This window comes from Genypterus blacodes, unplaced genomic scaffold, assembly GCF_046128005.1.
Source record: "Genypterus blacodes isolate CSIRO-AG114 ecotype Tasmania unplaced genomic scaffold, CSIRO-AGI_Gbla_v1 ptg000030l_1, whole genome shotgun sequence".
Lineage (NCBI taxonomy): Eukaryota > Metazoa > Chordata > Actinopteri > Ophidiiformes > Ophidiidae > Genypterus > Genypterus blacodes.
Window position 1 is genome coordinate 1,114,483 of NW_027466843.1, and position 21,793 is coordinate 1,136,275.

A 21,793-nucleotide genomic window follows, 5' to 3' on the forward strand; every position below is an offset into this window, starting at 1 on the left:
CCGTGAATAATTGAGGTTGTAAATTTTGAAGAGTAGGAATAGTACAAATCCTTATCAGTCATAAAAGCTTTCGGATACAGATTGTATTGCTTCTTGGCTTGGAAAGTAGCAAACTGTCAATCAGCAGGTTTTCTGGGTTTACTGGCAATGAAAATGCAGCAAATGGTGTCGTTCCATTTGAGCACTGCACTTATCACTGCACCCATCAAAGCTTAGCCTGGTTAATTAATATGATAGCTACAACGTTTACAAAAACAAATGTTTTTGATTCAAAAGCAAGGATTTCAAAAGGATTCAAATGCGTGCTTGTAAAATAGGTTTTACATGTTGTAAAGTGTATTTGCAAAAAAGGCTCCATTCTGTGAAGCTGTCTTTGTTAGTGTTTTTGAGAAACACATTTGAGAGCCCATTCAAAAAAAGTGCTACTTTCCTTTCAAGGCAGCACAGTTATGATGGAAGAAAAGAACACAATGGAAGTGATGTTAGGGTGGGATTTGAAAACACCCTCAATTCTTCATTCAGATGCATTTTCTTCTCACACTGCTGCTACAAAAGTATTAATTAGAATGTTGGCAGGATGGCCAACATTTGCTGGCATTTCCCACTCACTACACTCCCAATCCTTTATTTCATGGCCACATACCTTCTCATGTGCAAAGCCAATTTCCTTAATTAACCAACTAGCTTTCCAGATATGTCTGCCTTGGTTAAAATGGAGCTTAATGTGGTTGAAAAGGAAAACTTGTAGGTTACCCTTGTAAGCTATTGTACTTGTATCATTGTTTTAAAAGATCGGCAGTGTCTGTATTTCACTGTGTACCTAAAGACATGACATATGCTCAGATATAGGCTTTGGATTGCCATCGAAACGGTGTTAAATGCATTCTGGACATCTCAACAACTTATCCAGCCTGCCTTTAACTAATGTAGCTTGACAATACAGGATGATAAAATTTTCACCGATGCGCACTTTCATGCCACCATAAATGTAATGCTCTCATTGTGTACCTGCTTTTTGGAGTATCCATTCCTCTGAACCTTTAACAAGAGGCTCCTAGAAGTGACCAGGAGCAGATTCAGTCTAGCTTTTCATGTACTTATGGATGTCCAGGTCAACTATTCACGTGCATGGGCTAAAAAACACAGGCAACTTTATAAATAGTAAACAGTAAACTTTTTTTTACTGTTGTGGTATGCGTACGCATATAAATACCTATAATGTGATGTCATGTTTGTTTGTTTTAAATAACTGCGCTATACAGAGCAGCAAAATATAAGAGACCCGAAGTTACATTGCCGCAATGTCCATCTGACTACCTATATTGCTCTGATGAATCTCACAGTCATTTGGAAAGAGCCGTGACCACGTGTCCGCATGTCTTCGCAGTGTGAAGTGACAACACATGATGCTAAGGGCTGACATCACCTCAGCTGGAATCTCTGATTTACTGCCTGTCACATACTCTGCCATGTGTTGCACCATTTTCATTTATTGTATTGAGATCATACATGCTTTCAATTTCACAAAGTCAATGTATTTACAGGTAAATCTATACAGTGTATTTACAGTAAAATAACGTCTAAATGTAGTCTTCTGCACTGAAACCCTAATCATACCCTTGATATTTGTTTAGTACATTCATAAGTGTTGGTGTCCTTTCTGCAATAAAACCAGAAAACTATGCAATATATGAGATTGACTAGGTTGTGTTGCTTCAATGACCTATGCAGATCTGTAGTTGTATAAGCAACAGGTGAGATTTGGTCAAATTGCATACAAGAAAAATAAATTTCTACTACTATTGAGGGGTGGAATATAATCCAAGAGCAGTACAGTCACAAATCGTACAATGAACATGAGGGCTCCACCACCCTCCACCTCCTATGCAGCGGGGCATTCATGCCAGTCAAAGTAAACACACACAAAAACTTCGAGCTGGAGCCACTTGGATAGACAGATTTTTATGGATAGTTTTCCTGGATTAACATTTTCAAATTGATTCAAATGGATTTATTGCCAACATTGCAGTTTTTAGATCCAGTAAATGATGCCCCAAGTGAGTTCTCTCTATTGAAGACTGAACTGACCCTATTCGTACAGCAGATGAAAACAAAAACAGATTGGGGGACATTCTTATCTATCTATAATTGAGGCTTGTCCAAACATGAGCTGCCATGCTGCATTGCTTTCATCATAAAAAGATAATCAAATCATAGAAATCTAACCACAGCTTCCAAGAATATAATTAATAATAAATCAAAATAATAACTTAACTTAACTTAGCTTAACTTAACTTATACATACATGCTAAAACACAAGCTCTTAGTCATATTGGGGTGACATTTGTGTGTATCTGTCCTCATCAGAATGGACTTACGCAGCTTGCAGTTGCCATTGTGTGATCATTGCATTGTTGATCAGGTGGAAGGACTTACGCCAAGGCCCTGTTGTTAAGTGCCAGAGTTGAACATTGCGTGACCCCTCAACTGATATCCATCACTGCAGTGACAGGGCTCATGCAGCATGACTCCAAGGCCACGTTGCTGCTCCACTGTGTCATAAGCCCCAAAGACACTTAAAGCTATTCACTGAAGTATGTTCCCCTACTAGAACCAATGGCCCACTTAGGCGAGAGAAGCATGGTGAAGGCAGAGAACTGAGGTCTGCAAGTGGCACATCATAAAACTCCACACTGCACACAAAATGCACATGCAACAAGGTGCAAATCTGCAGATGCATTACACCTTAAGATCTTTCAAATAAATTAATATTTGTTTTTAGGTCCAGGTGTGAAGTTAAGTCTCCTCTAACACCCGGAAAACAAAATAGATGAAAACAAAACATATAGAAAAGAATTAGAATATTAATTTCAGCTCTACAATGTTGAATGCATTAATTCTTGTGATGTGATGAATTGTGTGCCCTAATCTCACCATTTGTCATTTACTGTAGTACATAGCAGATTGACTGTTCAGGATTGTGGTTGTAGTGTTCATACTAGAAGGTGAACATATTTTGCCGGGACAAAGATATGCCTGGCATGTCAAAAAGGTGGGCAGGGTGAATTGTTGCCTGTGAGGGGTTCAGCAGATTGAGTTGCTGCCTCTCGCAGAGCAGAAACCTCATCGTGAGCCATCCTTTTATATGCCCGTTACATCACAAGCCCTCTCCTGAGTCCAACACCTTGTATTCCTGCCATTGACACCTCCTTCATCTATCACACTGATACATTAACAGTTACCACGTTAGTCCTCTTAACACCTGGTTTTAGGGATAACTTTGACCACCCCACCTGCTAGTATACCTTAGTGGCTTTCCAGCACTTTGTACTGATCCCGCTAAGACCTGTCTGTCATCCACCCTGACGAAGTGCAGGCTATGGCAGTGTTACTCTGGCCAGGCCTCATATCTCTCACCTGAGGCTGGTTATCATTTAGCTTGCAAAGATGCCACTCTTCTCTTTTATTAATCAAGGGCCTCTTTCTCCTTCTGTGGAGACTGCTGGTGACATCAGAGATTGATCGCATATTGTTAGATTACACGACTGCAGTATAGTTGTGGTATTGATCACAACCAAGCCAAGTCGTATTTTTGACAATATCGTGGAGGATTTCTGTGTTAGTCTGAAAGCTGTGTTCATTGACTGGACATTTGTTTAGATAAAACCTGACAGGCATTCTGTTCATGTGATTGGACTTTGGAGGGCTTACTTGTGGTCACAACCTCTCGGTATTGCAGTGCAGATAGAAGCATCTAGCACATGACTGTTCTCTCTGGCTTGCTGTTCTTTGAAGCCATCAGCCGACAAATATTCTTACTCACTGCTGGGCCTTCAGCTCCTGAGGCTGGTGATGACACGCATGCTCAGCAGACAAAGTGCCCGGACCACCCGGGCTTTAGGTGTCCTGACCTTGGAGGTTGGCTGGGAAAAATAACAACAACACAAGGGGAGAAAGTATGCCTCCTATGCTGCACAAGGGGTCAAGCTGCTGCCCCTGTCAGGGTTAAGTTCAACATATCTCAACCGCCCTTTGCACATTCTGCAGCAAGTTATGCAAAATGTTTGTTTTTCAAAGCTAATGTTATAGACTCTGGGATTACGAGAGTGTGTCAATTCTCACTGGCTGTGTGTAAAATGGTGAACGTGTAAGATAGTGCCGATGTTTCACTCATGACAGGTTCTGGGAGTTGAACCACAGGATGTCTAGAACACAAATGCCCTTTTAGTCCACTGATCTGAGGCCTGTTCTGAAAAACTTATCATTCTGTCGAATCGCATATCAAAGAAAAACAAAACAGCAGCAATGCCATCTCTCTGTTCGTGACGTTCTGGCAAAATTGTGATAGATTTACAACAACCTTTTTTGTTTTTCAGGTATTTGAGGTATCTGCTTAACAGATTGTTGCATCGATTTCTGGGAAGACAGATGGTGGTGTGCATGCTTCAAGACTCCTGAAGGAATGAAGAATTGTTCAGCTCGGTAGATCAATTTCAGTATAGTGGTGTCATTGGGGTACATTTCTTTGTGCGTGGGTGCATATGCTCTCACACACATATTTTCGCAGTAGCTTTGGTATCTTCTGGCCATAGTTGAAAGTAACTAGCATGAAATGCCTAAAAATTAGACAAAATACCATTTCCATATCGATCCCACATCGAATAAAGTTGGATGTTTTTACTATGAACTTTACTCTAAACCTTTGAAGCAGAATGTGTGCTGCTAATTTTTCTGTCAAATCTATGACTGGGGAGTTTATCAACTGACTGTGTATTCACTTTATAATCATATATTTGCTGTTGCCTTCCGTTCTTTGCTCAAAGCTCCATTCACACATGCGGTCCTTTCATCTCCAACAGTACCATGCAGCCTCTGCTCTCTAGCCCTGACCTCCCAAGAGATCATTATTTGCTGTGATGGACATGTCTGGATGGTGTGCATTTCATTGATGAGCATTTTAGAGCCGTGGAGCTTGTGATCCTTCAGTGATCAGTGGTGCGTCACCCTGCAGCCATCCAAGGCAGACAGACATGGATCAGTTTCAAATTCTTTGTCTCTTTTTTCTCCAAAGGCAAAGTAACCTAACTTGCCTGGACCTGGAGAGGTCCACCTTGATGGGGACACAGCCATAAGTAAAGACACCTTAAGACACACATGTTGCATAAAACCTTTGAAATCATTCTGCAAGATAGAAGATGATAATTTATAGGATTGATCTAAACTCATTAGTACATTACTGATCACTGTTTTGTAGTGTTCACTCATTTTTGGCCTTAGATGAAGAGCTGAAATATTGGCCACTACTTTTGTGTTTTGTTGTGTGTGTGTGTTTTTTGCCATATCATATGATAAAAGTAGACATTTGAAAATTCATGCGCTGAAAAATGCTCTGAAGTCTTTTCACTCAAAACTGTGCCGTAGATATTGTCATACCTAGATCACACACATGTCATGAGGGGGAAAAAGGTTTAAGGTTAGAAATGTCAATTACAAAATTCTATATCTATATAATTGTAATGAACTGCAGACAATATTTCAGCGTTTTAGGTGATGTAATTCACAGGGGGGAAAAACGTTTGTCGATTTTGTGCATACATTCCAAACTGTGCGTCTCTTGTAGTGGAATAGTGATCCTTTCATCATATGGTGTCACAGAATCCTAATATTTCTGTGCCGAAGGCAATAAGATTAAACTCTTGTAATTATCTAATTACGTTTATGAGTACATTTCAGTTATTTCTGTTATTGTTAAAAAAAGGGGAACTCAGACCAACCAGGGTGTCCACCACCTGTGTCTTTAGTGTCCGCTAAGTTGTTGACCATGCGAGGACCCGACGGCACTATTCATTCCCGTGTCGGAAAGTGTTTGAGGTGTGTGCTCCAGCGAGGCTAAGGGTCACATACCGCTCAAAGGGTCTATGCAGTTATGCCAACCACAGAGATGTTTAAATCAAAAGAGGAGCAATCAGAGATGGATGGAGTTAGGGGGAAGGATGAGAAGAAAAGAGGATGGGGGAAGGAGAGCTTGAACCGCAGTCAGATGGGAAGGTGCTTGGTGGTGGGTGTGAGCAAAGACTTGAAATATGTTGTGGAGAAGCGTGTGTTATGTTTTCTCCTCGCCACTGAGCATCCAGTACCTCCCCTTGCGGCGTGTCGTCAGCAGCTTATCTCAGGGCCTGGCAGGAGCTCAAAGAGAAAACAGGGGAAATATGATCCATATGGTGGCACTATAAAGCTCACTGCTGATTTGCAGGCTTCATCAAAACCTGGTCAAGCCTTCATCACCACCCCGTGCCTGGCATCTTCCTCTCACACCTGGCTACTGTGATCTGAACTTCTGTCTCCCTCCTCAGCAGCAGCAGCTCTCTGCTTGACCCTTTGGGTGCCTCAACAAAGGTCTTCAAAGCACAGTCGTTAAGAGGTAAGTTAATTTTGGTCATAGTAAGAGTGATTTGTAAAGTTTTTTTTAAATGTGTATTAGATTATCAGTTAGCCGGATTACAGCTCAGTTATGTCCCTTTTCTCTCTTGTGTCGTCTTAGATATGAAGATCCTGAGCCACATTGCTTTCTTGCTTTTGCTGGGGGGAATCTGCTGTCAGAACAATCGTAATGCTAAATCTGGCGGCAGGTCCACCAAGAAGCCTGTGAACCAAGGGGGTGATGTTGCTCCGTCTCCCCCCCCGGGTGGTGTCCCTCCTGGAGTTGGAAGCACTGCCGAATCAGGGAGGGAGGGCACAGCAGGAGCTCGAGCAGCTGCACAACAGTCAGATGAAATGAGACTGCAGTTCTTGAAGAACACCCAAGTGACATGTAATGATGGAACAGCAGCTGGGTGAGATGTTCTGGATCTTCTTTGTGTCCTCCCATTTTTACACTTATGTTGTTAGAAATATTTCTATTATTGAGATTTCCCACCAGCTAGTCAGAGTGAATACTTCTGTCTGTCCTATGCAATCATTACTGAAAGACTGAAAGATTTCAGAAGCCAAAAGGAGTCCAGTGCAGTGTGTGTCCATACATGGCTTCTTTATCTTCAACACATTGGCCATTACCTCATTCCTGTTTATTTGTGGTTCTACAGGTTTTACCTAAAGGAGTTCAGAGGAAGCCGCCGATGGCTGTTATTTCTGGAAGGTGTGTATTTAAAAAGTCAACTGGTTAATTTGGTCGCCAAAGGTCAGCTTGTTTTGGCGTGTCGCCCCTCATTGGAATTTTGATGGGGATGTCATCTTGTCCAGTCATCATCTGTGAAGGAGTTAGGATGGGAGAAATATACAAAGGTTTCACGTGACTTGCAAGTGAAGATGCCTTTGGCAGATTTTACAGCTCATCACTGTTGACAATTTTAGACTCAGAGAGCTAATTAATTGGCTGTGCTTGGATGAAATCAAGTCAGATTCAATAGTTTCAGTTCAGGGACAGTCAGCTGTTTTCCCTCACAGTTTAGAGTTGTGTTGTGTTGTCCTCTCAGCAAGCTGCAGGTGAATTCCTCTACATATTCCCGCTCCATTCCTCACAGGCCTCCGTGATGGGCTAACAAGGGGTCTCCCTTTCCGTGCCGGATGTAATGGACTAATATAAGTCTCTTATTTTTAGGTGGCTGGTGCTGTTACAGCAAAGAGACCTGCAATTTCAGGTACCAAAATATCCCTCGGCTAATGAGCTCAACGGGGTGGCCCGTGTCAAAAAGAGGTAGGTCATTCGGCCATGAAAACACGTCATGCGTGTTCCCATTTTACTATAGGTGACAAGTGGAGGAAAACATATGTCGCTCATTGTTTGATTTACAGGAAGTGGAATTTTGTCTTCACAAGCAGAGGAAAACCCACACTGGCATAATGCAAACATTGTGTAAGTATATGTATGTCCTCTGAAGAATGTATTTAATCTTCAGATGCATGCACTATTAAAATCTTTCTCATTATCTGGACGTGAAACATGCTGACGCTGCCCTTCAAATCCACACTGAATTAGGTAAAGGTAAAGATAAATACGCTGTTTTGGAAGACATTAGGTTAGTGGAAGAAATACAATTTAAAACCATGAAATTAATGCCGGTAGTTCTTCTGATCATTTCACTTACCTAAATTAGCTTAAAAACTGGGTCATTTTATAGGGTTATTATACATATTTAATGTGGACATTTGTAGAATTTATTAAGGGTTATTTAATATTTTTCTGAACAGTGACTTTTTCTCTGTATCTAGGCACATATGGTTGTTTTCATCTCTATGGTTATATCCATTACATGAAGTTGTGCTGTAGCTCAAAACTTGAATATTTCCACTGTAGTAAAAGGACAATTTATCAAATGACAGATGTATATTATATCTAAGAGAAGTCAAGTCATCTCACTGCTATACATCTATAGAATTCCCTCAGTAGGCAGATCTTTATGGGTGAGCGTTAGGCTTGTCTTGAGGAGCTCATCAGTCTAACACATGTAGCCATTTCATTTTCTGTAGATTCATCCCATACTGTTCCAGTGATGTGTGGAGTGGCACTGGGCCTGCCCCGAGCCCTCCTCCAAGGGTGCGACAGGGCAGAGAGAAAGAAAGAAATCGAAATGCAAGTATGTTTCTTTTTGGTTAGGTCCCTCATACGGCCTTATATATTTTATATATAATATAATATATATGCCTTCAGAACACTTTTAATGTAACTTTTGCATTCAGTATGCAGCTCTCCTTAAAGTTGACGTCTGTGTTTATCAGCGGAGTACACCTTCATGGGATCTCTGATCATCCAAGAGGTCATCAAAGACCTCATCCCCAAAGGAATCAAACAGGCCAAGGTGGTCATGCTGTCGGGCACAAGGTGAGCTCCTTCTCTCGCTCTCTGCTGTTGACCACAGCTTCTTGGCAAGTGCCTGAATTCCCTCTTACACAACTTCATTTCTGGCTCTATACCAGGCCACTTCTGACCATCTCCATGTCAAACAACAGAAGCCCTATTTTGGGTGCATCCTCTTGTCAACAATAAAGATGTTTACAGTCATCTGTGAACACTGACATGATGTCTATTAAAGGGCCTTTGCCCTGTAATAGTGCACATTCCTCCCATGTTAGCAGCAACACCTAAAGACCTGAAACAGAATCCACTGTTACGTCAGGTTGTAAAGCTGCTTAATTTTCACTGTCCTAACATTACCTGGCATGCATTGTAATTTTGATATCCAAAACCAAAATGTCTTTCTAAAGCCAAATGATTCAATCAGTATGTTGGCTCCCCTGCAGCGCTGGAGGGACGGGTGTTTTGCTAAACATTGAGAGGGTGGCCAGCCAGCTGGAGCAGCTAGGTGCAGAGGCTCAGGTCCGAGGCCTGGTGGATTCTGGGTGGTTTCTGGAAAGTAAACAACAGAGATCACCTGACTGTCCTGAGACTGTTTCATGTTCACCTGAAGATGCTATCAAGTTAGGACTCAGGTAAGCACACAGACTTACACTTACGTATGTTAAAAATCTGAATCACTTTCACTTTCCAGAGAGACATTTTGTAGATTGTGTGACACTTGTGCAGTGCAGTTTGGTTTTGTAGTATGATATGTCCAAGTGACTGTGCCCCATTTGATTTGTTTGTATTGACTGTGGATGTTGTATTCTCAGGCTGTGGAATGGAGCCGTGCCTGATAGGTGTCGTCAGCTCTATAAGCGAGGAGAAGAGTGGCAGTGCTTCTTTGGCCACAGACTGTACTCTACCTTAACCTGTGAGTGCCGGTTTATGAGATTTGAACTGTATAACAATATCTGCATTTCGTTGCTTATAGCTGTGACATGCAATGACACTAAAATGTCAAAACAAATCTTATCTAATCTAATTTTAATCTAATCTAATCTAATCTAATCTAATCTAATCTAATCTAATCTAATCTAATCTAATCTAATCTAATGATTTGCATTTTGATTGAGTTATCCCTGTAGAATTGCATAAAGAGTACGCCGGTATCACATGGAAATTAGGAATGTTTGCAATGATGCAATGCAATGATTGATGAATTAACTTTGTTTCATGTAAGCATTTAGCCTACAGTGGCCAAAATGTATAGGAACAATGTTAAGATATTTCTTTGTCTGCTCTCCTGAGCTCTATACACAAAGTCTGTAACAAGAAAATCTTTCGATCCTAAACACAACTCGGGTTCAATAATGACCCAGGCCTACAAAATCTGCACATTTTACAAACTTAAACCATATTACAAATAATAGAATGCAAAATGGACTTCAGTTTCAGTCAATCAACACAATCTTTCCTTTCAATGTCCATGTTCTCCATGTCCACGTTTCAATGTCCATGTTGTCCTGTCCAAAATGTCCATGTTCTCCTGTCCAAAATCAAGGGCTTGGATATCGGACAGTGTGTAGATACAACTGTGATAATTCTTATAATACTTGTTGTCTTATTATTGAACCACGTTTATCTCTGTGCCCCGTAGCCCCTCTTTTTGTTGTACAGTGGCTGTTTGATGAGGAGCAGCTAAGAGTGGAGAACATCTATATGGGAGGACAGGCTCTGTCAGAGCAGCAGTGGGTGTACATACAGAACCTCGGCAAGGAGCTCAAGAACTCGCTGCAAGTTGTCACGTATGTAACTATTACTTTGAAGAGGAAACAGCGCCAACATATTGATCTAATAACCCATTGGTCAGAATTCTATGTGAACGCCACAACCTCAAAACTGCTTTCTGCTGTGTGTGTTTTTCAGGGCTGTATTTGCTCCATCCTGCCTTTCCCATACGGTGATCACTAAAAGGTAAGAATGGATATTTGACTCTGGTGGTGCTTATGCACTTTTACACTGCTGCCGCTCATTTTATTATCACTGCCGTCTCTCCCTAGTGAGCTCATGCTGCTGTTTCTGTTAGCTCGTTCATCATGCCACATATTGTGGGTCACAGAATGCCATTTCACACTTTCACTAACCCCTCAGTACACCTCAAACATACTCGTTCTTTTATGGTCTCAAACCTGCACACGCCATACATGCAAACATTCATGGGCCAGCGTGAGGCCAAGGGGTGGAGTCTTAGCTATGTTTAAAGAGTCAGTCTAAGTTAGGCCTATTTTATTGAGGAATATGTTCCTTCATGGGCGGAGGTGACATTCAGCTGAAGTGCAGTAGCTTCATATCTGTCAGACCATAATGTTGAATGCAGTATATGTATTTCTTAATTTTAGAGAGATATTTCCTCCGTCAATAAAGTTACTAGAAGGCACTCAGATCAATTAATGTTTCATTATTTGCAAAGGTAGTGAGTGAATGTCCACCAAGTTATGTTACAGTAGACTGCTGCCCGAGATGCAGCACTTTATGCAGCACTTTTTGAAGTATGAGCCACGCCCACTCACTCTTTGGCAACCTCCTTGGTGGAATTAATTATGGAGCATTACAGCCATTTCTTTTCTGTAGGCCTGATTGTTTACTCTGCCATGAGTTCCCACTGTAGATTTCAAATTAATTTTCTCGTAGGCTTTTCAGCTAACAAAGCTGATTAATTCTCACACATTCTGTGCAAGAAGATATTCTCCACATGTTAAAAGGTTTTTTGATCTGAAGCCTGTTAAAACAGATTTTTATGAGAACTCAATTTTAAAAATGAAAGCTGAAATAATAATGGGTAAAATTCATTTAGAAGTGAAATGTAAAACGTGTGTGAACCACAGACCTTATTTGTCTATTATGTAGAAAGAATTAATTGGAAGACTTGTGTGATCTTTGTATTTATCCTTCTCTCTCCCTCTGTCTCATTTGTCCATCTTCCAGTAACTGGATGAATTTTCAAGTTAAAGGGACCTCTCTGCCACGTGCTCTGCATTGTTGGGACAGAAGTCTGGAGGCAACCCGCAATAACCGGACCCCCGCAAAGGGCTGCCCCTTCCACCTGGTGGACACCTGCCAGTGGCCTCAGTGCAATCCCACCTGCCCAACCTTGGTGGACCAAGCAACCCAGCAGGAGCTCACCCTGGTCCAGATGCTGGTAGCTATGGGCCTTGACCTCCAAAGGTTGGGCCTTGATTCCCAGGGAGATGCAGAATCCCTGGCCAGCATTGTCAGCAACGGTGGCTAAGTTTAAAGTGGAGAGTAGCAACATACATAGTCGTGCTAGGAAAAATGATGAAATTATGATGTAACCATAGAAATAGTACAGAAATCTGGTTGCTAGTTCTTTTGCTGCTCAGCATTCCATTATGCTCTGTGTGTCTGTTACTTTGGCGACTTTACTGGTCTGTATGTCAGGGCGTCTGGGTCTCAAGAGTTTGGCTCTCCATCTACTGGACACCAGAGGAAAGGGCTTTGGCTCTGAAGCCTAAGTTATTAATTTGTAGTGGTTAGAAAGTTTTTAAGTTTGTGTAGATGTTCAGACATCCCTCCTACATCACACTTTGACCCCGATCAATACACTCATTTCTGAAGTCTGGTATCAAAGTTGACTTTATTCAGTGAGCAGTGACACAAACATCTGGTCTTGACAATAAAAATAACATTTAGTAATGAGACACCACCCCTGTATAAGTTTCAGATACATGTGTTCTGTGACTCTTCATAGAAAAGTTAATAGGAAATTTACCTCTTATTTTCTATCACATCTTTTCACAATGTGCCAAATTGTAGTGCTTTTCAACATTCTTATTTTATGGACTTATACAGGATGAAACAGACACTAAAAGTGTACTCGAGGCAACTCGTTCTTTTTTTGCATCCAAAGATACTGATTGTGACAACGTGACTTAGTTTTAGCCTCTAGCTCATGATTCTTTGCTGACATATACTAAAACATTAATATATATATATATAAATATTTAATGTGCATGTAACACAAATGTGTGATTAGGAGTTACAACAAATGTGTGGTTATGGATTTTCTTCAGTGTATGCTGATAGGAGAATGTCACAGACAACTACAACCCAACATTTCTTCTCATGTATACTGTTAAACCTATAACTGTAGTTCCAATTTACATACCTTTCACATATGAAGTTTCTTCTCATAGAGACACAAATCAGTAATGCTGTGGATGTGACCAAGCTGTATGGTTAAGCTATGAAATATGAAAAGACAATTTTTTAATTTTGTCAACATTCAAATGTCATTCTAGTTCTTAAAGTACGATACTAGATACTGCAAGGCATTTACAGATGTTGCTATAAATGTAAGATTGACAAATAAGAATCACACAGTTGTGGTATGTGTTAAAACAGTGAATAAAAATGTCAGTTGGCTCAGACGTCACGTGTCCCTGTTGTGTCCTAACTGATCTTCCATTCTTTTGTGACATTCTAAAATGATAAAATTTGAGCAGATACATTGCTGGCGCTGATAAGTAGAGGAGTTTTCAGGATTTATAAACTCAAAAAGCTTTTTCACATTCTGCCTTTCCGGCATCATACTGCCATGTCACCTGGACTGAAAATACTTTGTAGTTGCACATTGTCAGTGATGGAAAAAGTCATGCAAATCGTGGATGACAGCAGAAATACTCAATAAAAACAAACAAAACAAATTAAATCTTAGAAATAGAATGACATCTAGAAACACTAATACTGAGCTGAACACAATGCGTTCTTATCTTGAACAGAAATGCAAGGTTAAGATATAGAGGAGATGTTCCTAAATTTCACAGCACATTTAATTATTTTGCTGTGATTTTTAACATCACACTCAGATTAATATGTCATGCTATGTAAACACTACTGTGTAGATCTCAAAAGATTGTCAAATTGTCTCCCAGGATAGAATAGTCTGATGATTCACTTACTGTTGAAATGCATTGGCTCAGTCGGTAGTGCTTCCGCTTGGGAACCGGAGGGTCGCCGGTTCAAGCCCCTGCCGAGGTGCCCCTGAGCAAGGCACCGAACCCTCAATTGCTCCCCCCTCTGCGAAGGGTGGTAATGTAATGTAAGTCGCTTTGGATAAAAGCGTCTGCCAAATGATCGTAATGTAATGTAATGCATTGACATGCCATTTTTATCCACTACGCTAGATGGCACTGCTCTGACTGCTCTTTCTCTCTCCTAAAAGTTTCTTTTGGAACAATGGTGACAAACTGGTGTGTAGGAATGCAATTACAGCCAAATCAACAAGAAAAAGAAAACAAATATTAAGAAACCACAATTATTGGCGAAATAACATATTTAGATACAGGGACAATCAGTCTATTTTGGGAAATCACTGGGAAAAACGTCTTGACTGCCGCTTTTATCAATAAAGATGTTGACTTTTATGTAAGAGAATTTGACAAGGAATTAGGCAAAATAACAAGATGAACAGTTGCATACAATTACAAAGTAAAAGTAGCGCTGTTAAAATTGTGACGACTTCCAATGCCAAAAATAACATTTATTTTATTACATTTATTCAAAAGGCAAATACACCCTCCAAAATCTTACTATTCTATTACATTAGGTCCTACTACTTGCAGAACCGTGCAAAACCTTGACATTTAGAATGACATTTTAATCGCACATGAACTGATATTTGACGGGGAATGATGACGTTCTCAGCCTGTGCCTTTATTCCAGCATATCAGAGGCGCAGGAGTCTATCAAACCCGTAAATAAACGCCAGTTCTTCGATTGTGTGGACCATCTTGACCTGATACAGTCTTTGGCTTTTTCCCATATTGCATTGCGGCCCCCTTCTACTTCCTCTTTCCGCCATATTGCAGAACCGGTAAGAACCTTTTCAACACTGTCACCTTCAATCTTTTAAATATCTAAAACATCGTTATGTTATATGTGCCATTTTTGTGATCATAGTTGAGCGGACGTGTTTAGTAGCAAGGTAGGCTGATTATCGTCTGTCTCAGCATAACAATCATTCCGCAATTTGGGCTAGAACAGTTCTCTTCGCCTGCTCCCATCTCGGGCCCTGTGAATCAATGCGTTCACGACGGCTTCTCGTCAGTATTCAATTTAAAACACGCGTGTGTGCGTTCAAACTTAAAATATAGAAATGCTGTTTTATTCCAAAATAATTTAATGGCGTCCAAACATAACGCACTGTCTTAACTAATGTGCTACGCTGATGTAGCCGCTGCTAGCCGGTAGCCTGTGAAGCGGAGGGACCATGCTGTGGAGGGAGGCAGAGCGGGTTATAGACGGATATAATAAGCGACTTTACCGACTACAAATGTCCGTGTAACATTTAGAGGTATGACCCGGACTGTGTAGCCACCGTGCGATATGTAGGATCTTGTATTTGAATGATGCTAGCCGTGCTCAAGTACCCGGACAGACATTGAACGATAGCCCCGTTGATCTGCATCTCATCATTCATTGGTTACAATTGTGTATCCCGTTTAAAGTATGTACTCATTCTAAGATGTGCGCGTTCTAGTGTAGTATGGAGGGCGATGGTTCATCGTTGTGTTGACGAATGGTCGCCATATCCGGCGCCTATTTGAAAGTACTGGTTGGAACATATCGGTTTCTATTGTTTCTGTCACATCCATACAGTTTAAACTTATGTATTCTCTGCCTCTGTTCCTCTGCAGGCATCATGGTGCGCATGAACGTTCTTGCGGATGCGCTTAAATGCATCAACAATGCTGAGAAGCGTGGGAAACGCCAGGTCCTCATCAGGCCCTGCTCCAAGGTTATTGTGCGCTTCCTCACCGTCATGATGAAGCACGGTAAGTGAACTTTGGTACGTTAACTTGCCCTGAGTTGTCTTGAGTCTGGGGATTGGTACAGAGGCTGGTACAGCAACCCAGACATGTACTAGTGTTCTCGGGTGTTGATTCAGGTTTAATGGGGGTGGTGTATTTACTGGAACCACTTGCACCATCCACAACTTCAGTAGGAAAAAAAATTACTAGTTATTTTTGCTGTTCATCCTTGTGTGAACAGTGTTACGTTAAATGCAGTAGACGCTGTTACAATTTGAAATGACAAATTGATAATAAACACAACTTTTGTATTTGTTGCCAGCATCATTATTCCCATAGTTACACCTCTTAACCCCATGTGAGGATGCAGCTGCGCGTTCCACTTAGCATCCACCCCATCAACTCTATCTGCTCCTCTATGCCAAGGTTCTCTAATAGAGGGCATGGGCTTACTTTACTTACACTCTTGAGCTATTATGTTATAAGTAATTGGCCTGGTGTATGACTTCATTCTTGCATTTTATCTATCTATTCAGGTTACATTGGTGAGTTTGAGATCATCGATGACCACAGAGCCGGGAAAATAGTCGTCAATCTCACTGGCAGGCTGAACAAGGTAAGAATGATTGAGTGGGTGTGATGTTTTGGTGTTAACATCTTTGTAGTGTTGGCATACATATGGTGTTCAACCCTGAATTATTCATGTAAGATTGCACTCTATCTAAGAAAGTTAAGTGGACACCTCAGAATCTAATGCTGTGTAACTGCAGTAATAACGCATCTAGCAAAAGTACATTTGGTAGCAAAAGGTATATATCCGTTGTTGTACAATTTCTGGCATATAATCAACGTTTAGTTTCCATCAAGACCCTTCTTCAAGCTGTCGCACAACATGAACAAATGGATACACACTGTACTGCTGACATTAGAAAACCTACAGTATTTCTCATTTTAAATGTCTCCTTTCCTTTTGTTTTACAGTGTGGTGTGATTAGTCCACGTTTTGACCTCCAGCTTAAAGACCTGGAGAAGTGGCAGAACAACCTGCTGCCCTCAAGACAGTTTGGGTGAGAATCACATTTACTAACAAACCTTCAGTTTAGAACAAATGATAAAGAATTAACGTTTACTGTAACAGTGAAGTTTGCTGGCATAGGTCCGAATAGGCTTTCGATCTCGCTCAGTAAGTTACTGCAGTGTATCGATGGCTGAAGATGTTGAAGTTGTAAGATATGTATACAGAAATCTGGTCTTCAGGGTCACAGAAGGTTACATTTTCTACAGCAACATGATTATTAGGAGTGTTGCAGTTGTTGTTGTTGTTATTAGGCTCCCCCTTAGTCGAATGTTTAAATAGTCATGACAGGATCACTTGAATGAAAAACAAGTGGCTCCAAAGTAGCATTGAATGGTTGGAAACTCCTTATCCAAGTGTGTGTGGAGGGATTATTGCCCTGCAGATGCAGTGAAATCAGATAAATGCTCGCCTAAATGAACCATGAATCCCAGCAAGCCCATCAACCCCAAATCCTGCTCACAGTTGGTAAATGTGGGGTCCTTGTACCTGCTGATTATTTCAGTATTGTGCCCACACTGACTGCAGATTTTTCCCTCCACAAAGTCGCTGCCCAGGCTTCCTCCAGCCCATGCAGTCTTTGAGCTGGAAGTCAGCGTTAGTTAGTTTTGGAAATGTCACTTCATTAGCTTATGAGAAATGGGGGTGAATATATTGAAATTTTGTACTTGTGTGGAGAAATGAAAAATTGCCTTTCTTGTCCAGATATGTGCCGTTCATGCATTATTTATAGGCTTCCTATTATCCATGTAGTTTGAACTCTAACATTCACACTGTGGAAGTGTTTGCTGGGTGTGTTTTCAGTGGTGGTGCAGACATTGGTCTTGATTTGGATTTCTCTGAGCCATTTCACACATGCACTAATTTGGTAAAACTATTTTCTACATTATGGCACTCATGAATCATAATTTTTATTTCTACACGTTTCATTCGTAATGTAAACGGTCAGTCACTTCAAGAGAAGTGACTGGTGGTTTAATTCTACCCAAGTACAGTAACAAAGTGAGGGCCGGACCTACACTGTTTTCAGTGTATGGTTGTTGGAGGTGGAGTTGTTTTGGTGTTTTTTTCTCTACGGGACACATAATTAGATGTGGCGAGCTGTAGCTGGTCCCAGTGTGACATGCAAGGCTTTGATGGGATTATACTCCACATGAAACCAAACGTGGTGGGTCACCCCAGACAAAATTTGAGCTTGACTAAAAACTTACGTGTCTACGTGGCTTTGAGCTTTGTATGGTGTGAATATTGGCTGTCAGAAATCAGTTTACCACCCTAAAGACTGTGCCTGTAACTGGTCATTAGCTGGTACACTTACAGATGTATATAGTTCAAATTTTGTCAGTAATGTGCATAAGGCATACTTTTAGAATAAGACGTATACATGGATGGAGATTTGGTTTTGTAAGGTTGCCCCAAATATTACAAGAAAGAGGATTTCATGAGTTAAATGTTTTGCCATCACACAATCAAGGTCTGTTGGGAGTGTTGATCTGAAGTCCTTTGATCGGTTTGTTTACTTGTCAATAATAAAACAGGCCATCTTAATAGAATAAAGCAGCTTTGTCTCTGTTAATCTTTGACTTATTCTGGTGGGCAAAGTTTCATATACTCTAGACACAGTTGTTAAAAAACGTCTGCCGTCAGTTTGTATGCTGATGCAAAGATTGATGTGTTGTGATCTCATGGAAGATGCAACTCAGAGGTGTTGCCGTTTGCGTTGAATCCCAGTTTCACACATTATGCCATCGATATGTTTCACAATGGGAACTTAATATTTGTGGCTCATTTTAATGTAGGAACTTAAACAATGACTTGTTTTGCCGTGTCTATTGACCATTCCTCATTCCGTGTTGCAGTTGTGTTCCTATCTTGTGTGTGGCGTGTGTTGTATTATGGAAGTCATGTATTTGGTTTTGTTTCACTGATTCTGTCCAGTTCTGTTCCTCAATACGAGACAACATGGGATGAGCCTGTATTTTCTTGTTTTCACAGATACATCGTCCTGACCACCTCAGCTGGTATCATGGACCACGAAGAGGCCAGACGGAAACACACAGGAGGCAAAATCCTTGGATTCTTTTTCTAAAATGTAAAGAACTGCAAATTAAAAAACACCCAGGGGAATGCTTGTTGTCTGTCTTTTATTTCTAAATATTAATGCCTCCACGGCCTGGATAGTTAGTGAAGACTGGCATATGTTGTCTCTTGGGTTTTTGTAGATTAAGTGTTAAATTAGTGGCACCTCCTCATAATACCTCAGAAACTGTGTACACAAACAGATGTAATAAGTGAGTCACTAATCACATCTCACATCCACATGTAAATTAATAGGCACTTTTACAGTGCAACATCCAAAACACAAACAAGTACTCCATCTCTGAGGGCGAACTTGTATGCTCTAGTTCCAACATGAAACTTGAACTGCAATTTGGTATGCATGAGGTTAATCTAAAAACAAATGGGCAAACGTGACATTTAGTTTCAAAGGTGGGGAAAGCCTCTTGTCAGCTTAATTTCTGCTATAATGAAGTTTACAGACTAGGGCCAACGGCCATAACAACCCCGGTTTACTATCTAGCATCGTCATGGGCTTCCACCTGATGAGTTAGGTCTTGGAAAGGAAGGCCCACAACCACAGCAGAGCACGGCCTCTCAGCAGTAACCTGTACTGTTATGCTAATGCACTTGATTTTGATTGGATAGTTTGGAATAAAATGCACAATATAAACCCCTATCCTTGCATAAAATGCAAACTTTTAAGTAACAGTTAGGGGACCCAGTAACCCTTTTTATAATCATCCTCTGGGCTGTAACTGGAGTGTGAGTACATGGTGTGCAGACCTAAACTTGATGGGAACAAGGAGCATCAATTCTATTTTGTACAGTATGAATCCAATCAAACAAGGCCCGATTGTAAAGTCATATAGTAATAGATTTGAGATGAGTTGAGTGGCAGGAGATGTCCTTGTTTTCCATCTGACAGAAAGGCAACATAGAAAGATCAAGCTCTTATTTCAAGGTGTTCTCTATTAGCTCAAGGATTCAATTGTTTGGTATCTGAGCAACAAAGGACGGAGAAGCATTTTCACAGAGAACACCACTTAATGCCACATCACTGTTCATCTAACAGCAGACAGCAAAAGAGCTTAATCTCCCTTCAAATGTCGTAGCTGAGCCCCACGTGGCTCCTAAGAGCTGCCACATCTCTGCTCCAAGGTCCCCAGCATGTAAAGACCCTGGCTCTCTGCCCCTGTAATCCTCTCACCACTGTGACCTTTTCGCCAGTCTTGTGTGTATTTTGTCTTGTCCCCAGACTCTTTGGAGTCTGGCTGCTGACCTCGTATTAGACTGAAGAGGAGAGGTAACAGCCTGCTAATGCAACAGCTTTATCGAAGCGCACTGCGAGGGCTAAGTGCACAGAGACTGGCTGCTTCCCTCATGAGTTCACAGCCCTTAAGTGCTGCCAAGAAAAGGAGACAACTTGTGCGCTGCTGCTGTTTTTAAAAAGTCGCAACACTCACGAGGATGCCAAGCTTAAAGTGAGCAGAGATGGAGAGGTACCGCTTTAATGCTCTGATAAGAGTGAGCCTTTGGTATTAAATCATCTGGGTGCAGGCTTCTTGACTACAATAAATACACCCTTTGTTCAAATAGGTTGTAAACAGTTTAATGTGAAGAGGCGGAACGCTACAAAATGTCAGAGAGATACTCTTGCATGCACAGGCTGTAAAGGACAGGGACACATTTTCTTAAAGGACAACGTCTGAGCTTTGGCTGTGGCTCAGACTCGGACCACATTGTGATTTTGAAATCTCCAAAGAAAACTCAAAGCTCATAACATCCAACTTTCATCTTTTCTCTCTCTTCACTTTGAACTTTTTAATAATGTCCTGAAAATAATCCGCACCAGAAATGTCTGCTTACTCCAGGGGTATGGTGCATTTTGAAATTAGGAAACTAGCTGCTGAGAGCTGGATGGTGGCATTTGCGTCCCCTTTCATCCATTACAAATACAGTGTACTTAAATTACATCCAGATTTACATGTAATCTGGTTTTAAGATTAGAGGTATAATATTAAATGCCACATGACACCTTTGAAATATTAAATAGGGGGGCACGTACCAAATTAGAGGGCTTCAGTATGCAGATAGTAAGTAGAATAATGAAATCACGCCATGAGTATTAGTATTTCCTGATTATCTTGCTTGATTTGTTCAAATACTTCTCAGTAAGTGATATTTCCATTTTTATCCACGGCTTTAAATCAATATGTCAGCTCCTTCTGTTTAATCTCAGAACACCTAAGCACAAGGCTGCTGGAAGTGAAGAGTTCTAATATTTGCTTCTGTTTTATTTCACATCTTGTAATTTCAGCAGGACTTTCCACGACAATGAATATTGGATCGATTGCTTCGCAGAAAAAAATTAGCTGTCCACTGACGGACGGAGGAGACGTGGCACATGTTTGATACCACGATCGCCTCACATCAAGACTTTTGGTTCAAATCCCGCTCATGCTTCTGTGTGTGCAGTTTGCGTGTTTGTACTGTCGAAGGGCGTGGTTGTTAGGTTGTCACGTTCTTGTAACTTTGGATACAATTGTCAAATTAATAATGGTATTATAAAAGCTACGTCTGCATAAAGTGCCTGCAAATTCTAATCAGGTAGTGAGATATCTAGATGATTAAGTGCAATCACTGGACTAAAATACCAAGATTGATCCGTGAAACGTTCTTCAGTCTAAATATTTTAGTGCTGTGATTGGACTCAATCTTCTGGAGTTATATATAAGTGTGGAAACTGCAGTATCAAAGCTCTTTAGAACTGGTTACAAACCCCTTTCAGCTCCTTGGCTGATCAGTATCAGCCTTAAAGGGGCTCATGAGACAAATAGCATCAGACTGTAACAGTGAATGTCGAAAAGGAGAAGAGAGGCACTGAGAGGCTCTTTCAAAATGAAAAAGGCTTGAGGAGGATTCCACCTGAAGTTAAAGACACATTCTGGAGATGTTTCCTCATTTTCCAGTGATTTTCTGCCTTAATGCCATAGTGAAAGACTGATCAGCGGTGAATGGTTCAGAGCCAGGCAGCCTTCAACATCCGTCTCC

At 41.0% G+C, this 21,793-nt stretch overlaps 2 protein-coding genes across 2 annotated transcripts; both read left to right on the forward strand.

Moving 5' to 3' along the window:
- The first annotated feature begins 6,543 nt into the window (after positions 1-6,543).
- On the forward strand, positions 6,544-12,065 carry notum2 (notum pectinacetylesterase 2). The gene is made up of 11 exons (XM_076145758.1): positions 6,544-6,833; positions 7,083-7,135; positions 7,598-7,693; positions 7,792-7,852; positions 8,467-8,573; positions 8,716-8,818; positions 9,238-9,426; positions 9,607-9,707; positions 10,434-10,581; positions 10,703-10,750; positions 11,762-12,065. The coding sequence occupies exons 1-11, from the start codon at positions 6,544-6,546 to the stop codon at positions 12,063-12,065; spliced, it is 1,500 nt and encodes a 499-aa protein (XP_076001873.1).
- Positions 12,066-14,561: 2,496 nt separating this feature from the next.
- rps15a (ribosomal protein S15a) lies at positions 14,562-18,808 on the forward strand. Its single transcript, XM_076145658.1, has 5 exons — positions 14,562-14,669; positions 15,493-15,630; positions 16,143-16,222; positions 16,588-16,673; positions 18,677-18,808. The coding sequence occupies exons 2-5, from the start codon at positions 15,498-15,500 to the stop codon at positions 18,768-18,770; spliced, it is 393 nt and encodes a 130-aa protein (XP_076001773.1). The 5' UTR covers positions 14,562-14,669; positions 15,493-15,497; the 3' UTR covers positions 18,771-18,808.
- Positions 18,809-21,793: the final 2,985 nt, after the last annotated feature.

What these genes read in the sequence shown, in the direction of transcription:
- notum2 (XM_076145758.1), top strand. Translation starts at nt 6,544, where the DNA reads ATGAAGATCCTGAGCCACATTGCTTTCTTGCTTTTGCTGGGGGGAATC. An exon ending in GCTATCAAGTTAGGACTCAG is followed by an intron (nt 9,427 to 9,606) that starts GTAAGCACACAG and finishes TTGTATTCTCAG; the next exon opens with GCTGTGGAATGGAGCCGTGC. An exon ending in CATACGGTGATCACTAAAAG is followed by an intron (nt 10,751 to 11,761) that starts GTAAGAATGGAT and finishes TCCATCTTCCAG; the next exon opens with TAACTGGATGAATTTTCAAG.
- rps15a (XM_076145658.1), top strand. Translation starts at nt 15,498, where the DNA reads ATGGTGCGCATGAACGTTCTTGCGGATGCGCTTAAATGCATCAACAAT. An exon ending in CACCGTCATGATGAAGCACG is followed by an intron (nt 15,631 to 16,142) that starts GTAAGTGAACTT and finishes CTATCTATTCAG; the next exon opens with GTTACATTGGTGAGTTTGAG. An exon ending in CTGCCCTCAAGACAGTTTGG is followed by an intron (nt 16,674 to 18,676) that starts GTGAGAATCACA and finishes TTGTTTTCACAG; the next exon opens with ATACATCGTCCTGACCACCT.